The following is a 4,656-nucleotide window of genomic DNA, read 5'->3' on the forward strand; positions in this document are numbered from 1 at the left end:
ATATATATATATATATATATATATATATATATATATATATATATATATTCATAGTCAACCATTGTCAACACACTGCTGGATGAAGGTCTTTCCAACTCTTTTCCACAACAGCCTATCTTCCATTTCCACTTCCACTTCCTCTTCTGAATGGCTTGTGGTAGGTGCATACACTTGAATCACTTGTAGTGTATATCTCTGGGAGAGTTTGCCTACAAGCCTTGCTACTTGACTAGATATACTATCTACCTCAAGGACCTTGTTTTTCAATTTTTCGTTAATAAAAAATCCCACTCCGCCGGTCTTGTCACATTCTGATCCTCATAAGTGCCCGTTCTTCAGTTCGATTAATTATTCTTCTTACTTCGCTCAATCCGACGATGTCCCAGTTGACTTTCTGTAGCTCTTCTTCCAGCTCCTGGGATCTTGCTTCTGAAGTCAGGGATCTTGCATTGTATGTAGCCATGGTCAGTTTTAAATGGCAACCTAGTCCGTAACTCCGGGAATTCTTAGCACCCTCTGCCTGCATGTGATTCTGAACGTTGCCTTGCCCAGACATAGTTCGGCTTCCGGAGAATGAGGATCTTGGCTTATTGTAACCTATCATGATTGTTAAACAAGTTGGAGGTATTTGGCAAAAATTACCGTGTCGGCCAGGCATGTTGGTAATAGCCCTCCCTGTTCGCCTTCCTATCGTTAGGGAAACCTGTAAGTTTCACCGTGGACAGGAAGTTACCAGTCTGCACCACTAGGAGGTACGGGTACGACTAATTCTCAGCGTGCGGGTCTCCTTGTGGTTTATTACTAGACACCATTTCGCATATATATATATATATATATATATATATATATATATATATATATATATATATATATATATATATATATAGGGTGCGTCATTTGTAATGTCCAACCGTGATAACAAAACCTAAAAGAGGGAGAGAAGCGAAACCTTGCATGAAGCAACTGTAGGAAGGGTGACACTAGCCACGTATTGGTTAATATCACTGGACGAAAGGTGTTGCCAACTCAACACAAAGTTGTATTTTTTGAATAGCACTACGTTAAGTTATTACAAATTTTAAGTCTACATACAAATCGAAAACAAACACTACCACATTTATTGTTCAGTGTTGCAAACTAATTATGCTATAATATCACAAAAATCCAGAAATTTCCCAATTTTGGAGGTCTGTACAACAGTAATGACGCAAGTGAGACGGATGATGCGTCGCACATCGAAAGCACCTTGGTGTCGAATACTATGGTCAGCATATGGTGTATTTCTATCAAACAGAAGAAAAAACCTACAAGGAATTTAAAACTTAACTTCTTGCAAAGGGCTTTATTTCGAAAAAGAGCTGAGATAAGCATCACATCTAATTACGTGGATTATTATCAAAAAGATGTAATGATCATAATGCCGTTTAGAGCAATTTGATATTTTACACCATTTAGGAGATATGATAATGAATGTTAAAGTTGGCAATACTGCTAAAAGTCGTGAAATTAGGAGAATATGTGGTAATCGCAACTACCACAAACTGTTGGTCAAGTGTCAAAGGTACGAAAACAAGCAACGATCGCTTTAAAAATTTCTCGCAACTACGTCATTTTAAGAAGTATTGTCAACTGTAACATGTATATATGGTAATGTCCAAGAGGTCGGGCGCCCCCAAAATATAACCTCAGTGCAGAAAGGGGGCAATCACTTCAGCAAATAACAAGAACATTCATTTTTAACAGTTATAAATTCATGAAAATTAACACATAATTACAAGCAAATTATCTCTCATTGCGTTAGAGCATGTACGATTTATTGAACTTTTACATCATATGTCTCTCCTGGCTTCACAAAATAACCAACGTTTTAAACATATAAGGGAGACCGGGGCTGGTTGGCGAACTTTTCATTCTTTATTTTTTATGAGCAGATTGTGCACTGTATTGCAATGTAATGGATGTGTACGGACAGACCAATGTTTCCTCTAATAAATTCAATTTTTGTTTTTGTTTTATTGCTTACAGTTTTCGAGAAATATATATTTTTTTTTTATTTTAAAACGGAGTATGCCAACCGATCCCTACTAAGGGGCTGGTTGGCTGATATTGTGGGACTAGTTGGCATACTTTTAAATATAGCAAAACACACACAAAAAATGGATTTATTAGAAATAAACGTTATTTTTCTAAATTCTATTATATATAATTGCAATGAAGTAGATTATTTGAAGTTTGAAATGACTTTTATTCACATTTAAAAGAATCAGCATTATGAAATATGAAAACTTCTTTCTTTCATTCTAGCTTGGTTGTCATGACATTGAAAGCTACAAGATTATCAAACCACATTCGTTTTAATATGATTTGGTGTAGGTTAATTCTTCACATTATTTCAAAATGTAATTAAAATAACTGAACTATCAAAAAAGGTACTTTATTTCCCGCTCTTCACAAAGTAGCTAAGAGAAACTAAGATATGTTTTAGCTGAATTATCGAGAAATGCAGTTTATTTCCTACTTTCCACAAAGAAAGAAAAAGCAATAGCTAGGCCTCTATTTTTGTAACAAAAGAACACACAAAATATTCTTGATCCTGAGGATTAGGCCTATTCAGAAAATTCAGAGTCCGGCATACAGTCTTATCTCGATTTCTAAATTTTGACAGCAATCCAATACGTGCATGCTATTCTATAACATTGAAGTAAAATATTAGTAGAACTGTAAACTACATAAGAATAAAACAAACAATGTAACAATAAAAGTAAAATGAAATAAAATTTCACACAAGGTTGTTTGGCGCACTCGCAAACCAACCGCAAATGCTATACGCCAACTAACCCCAAGCCCATATTGTGCAACAAAGTCGTAATTACTCAGCAATTGTTTGGCATTTACGTTTTATTGTTTGAATATCAATAAAAACAAAGTTCAGATCTAACTAATGCTATATTACTTACCTCTGTACTCCAAGTAGCGACGATTCTGTGATGTGACGGAGAATTGAAAAAAATACTTCAGACTGGTAAAAACACACTATCTAATAGACGCCATAATTCGCAGGTTACAAATTCCATATGAAGGTGGCAGCTGCATCCATAGGTCGCTCTTTTATGACAGCAGCAACAGCTCATTATGTTAATTAATATGCAGTTCGTCAACCAGTCCCGGTCTCCCCCACTAAGTAAACGTTAATGTTATTGTAAATGGTTACCTCGTTTACATCCTAAAATATTTGGGCGATGATTTGATTATTTTCTATTAATTACTCTTAGTTTCTTGCTTGATATTCATAAATGCTTTCTTTCTGTATGCTTTTTACTAGATTATCCAGTTATTTGATGATAATAGAGAGTTGGGTGTTTTCCGTTTGGCAGATTTGTCCATTGGCAGATTTGGTAATTGACTGATTTGTCCATTTTTATGATTGGCGCATTTGGTCATTTTCGCGTTTGGCAGATTTGGTAATTGGCGGATTTGTCAATTGGCAGATTTGTCCATTCTCGCGGTTGGCGCATTTAGTCATTTTTGCGTTTGGCAGATTTGGTAATTGGCAATTTGTCAATTGGAGATTTGTCCATTGGCTGATTTGTCCATTTTCACAATTGGCACATTTGGTCATTTTCGCGTTTGGCGCATTTGGTAATTGGCAGATTTGTCATTTGGCGGATTTGTCTGGGTCCCTCCATAGCGGCCTTACCCCACCTCGGAGAGTGGTAGACTTTTTACCATCGTTTCCCTCAACTTTCCTAGTTTAATAATTTTATATTAAAATTACGCGCACCTATTTACTTTATTTCATAGTTCCCCATATTCACTTTCTAATGATCGGCGACAGTCGCCATCCAAATTCATACAATTATACGCACTCATTTCAAGATTTTTCACTTCACGATATAGAGGCACAGGTTACTCTTGATCCCGGAGTTCACTTTGGAAGCAATTAGTCAACTAATATATAATAACATATATTACTGGAAAACTAATACATAATAATAACCGCATGCACATGACTGGCGATAGTTGGTCCTTTCGGGATTCTTCGCGATGAATTGAAGGAGTGCAGTCAAATATCAAGTCCTCACTGCCAGGGGCGGACTGGCCGGGCGGGAAGGCGGGGATTTAAGCCTGGATCCCTTGAGTCCATATTATTAATATTATTATTATTATTATTATTATTATTATTATTATTATTATTATTATTATTATTATTTTCACATACTATCACTGAAGTAGAACTAATTCTATGTGAACAGATATATATCCGAGGGCCCTCTTGGGTACTGCCACGCCTAGATGGGCTCTTACAATTTAGAATGCTTAGCTACGTTATTCTGAAAAGAAGTCCACTCATAACAACAGGACTTCATTTTTGTAGGCGAAGTTTAATGGCCTATTTTAAAAAGAATGAATCCCAAACGCCAGAACTGCCATAACGTCGTATTTATTAGCTATATTGAATACAGCTGTATGAAGTTACTGAACACCTGATTACCTGACCCTGAAAAATAGCGGGGGGGGGGGGGGGCTTTGCAAATTTCTTAAACAGACGTCCTTTGAGATGACAATCAACTAATAGCATCATTTGCCTGTTTTGATCAGTGGCGGCTGTTTAGATTTTGGCCCACCAGCAAAAGATTTGAGCCCTCTTGACAGGAA

The 4,656-nt window shown here is 36.3% G+C and overlaps 1 protein-coding gene across 1 annotated transcript; it reads right to left on the reverse strand.

Annotated features, from left to right (window-relative positions):
* Positions 1-304: 304 nt before the first annotated feature.
* LOC145669939 (uncharacterized) lies at positions 305-658 on the reverse strand. Its single transcript, XM_081738282.1, has one exon. The coding sequence runs from the start codon at positions 656-658 to the stop codon at positions 305-307; it is 354 nt and encodes a 117-aa protein (XP_081594408.1).
* Between the last annotated feature and the right edge of the window lie 3,998 nt (positions 659-4,656).

Source organism: Thermobia domestica, chromosome 14, assembly GCF_964235325.1.
Source record: "Thermobia domestica chromosome 14, izTheDome1.hap1.1, whole genome shotgun sequence".
Classification (NCBI taxonomy): domain Eukaryota; kingdom Metazoa; phylum Arthropoda; class Insecta; order Zygentoma; family Lepismatidae; genus Thermobia; species Thermobia domestica.

Coding starts and splice junctions, on each gene's coding strand:
- LOC145669939 (XM_081738282.1), bottom strand. CDS start 658: ATGCCTGGCCGACACGGTAATTTTTGCCAAATACCTCCAACTTGTTTA.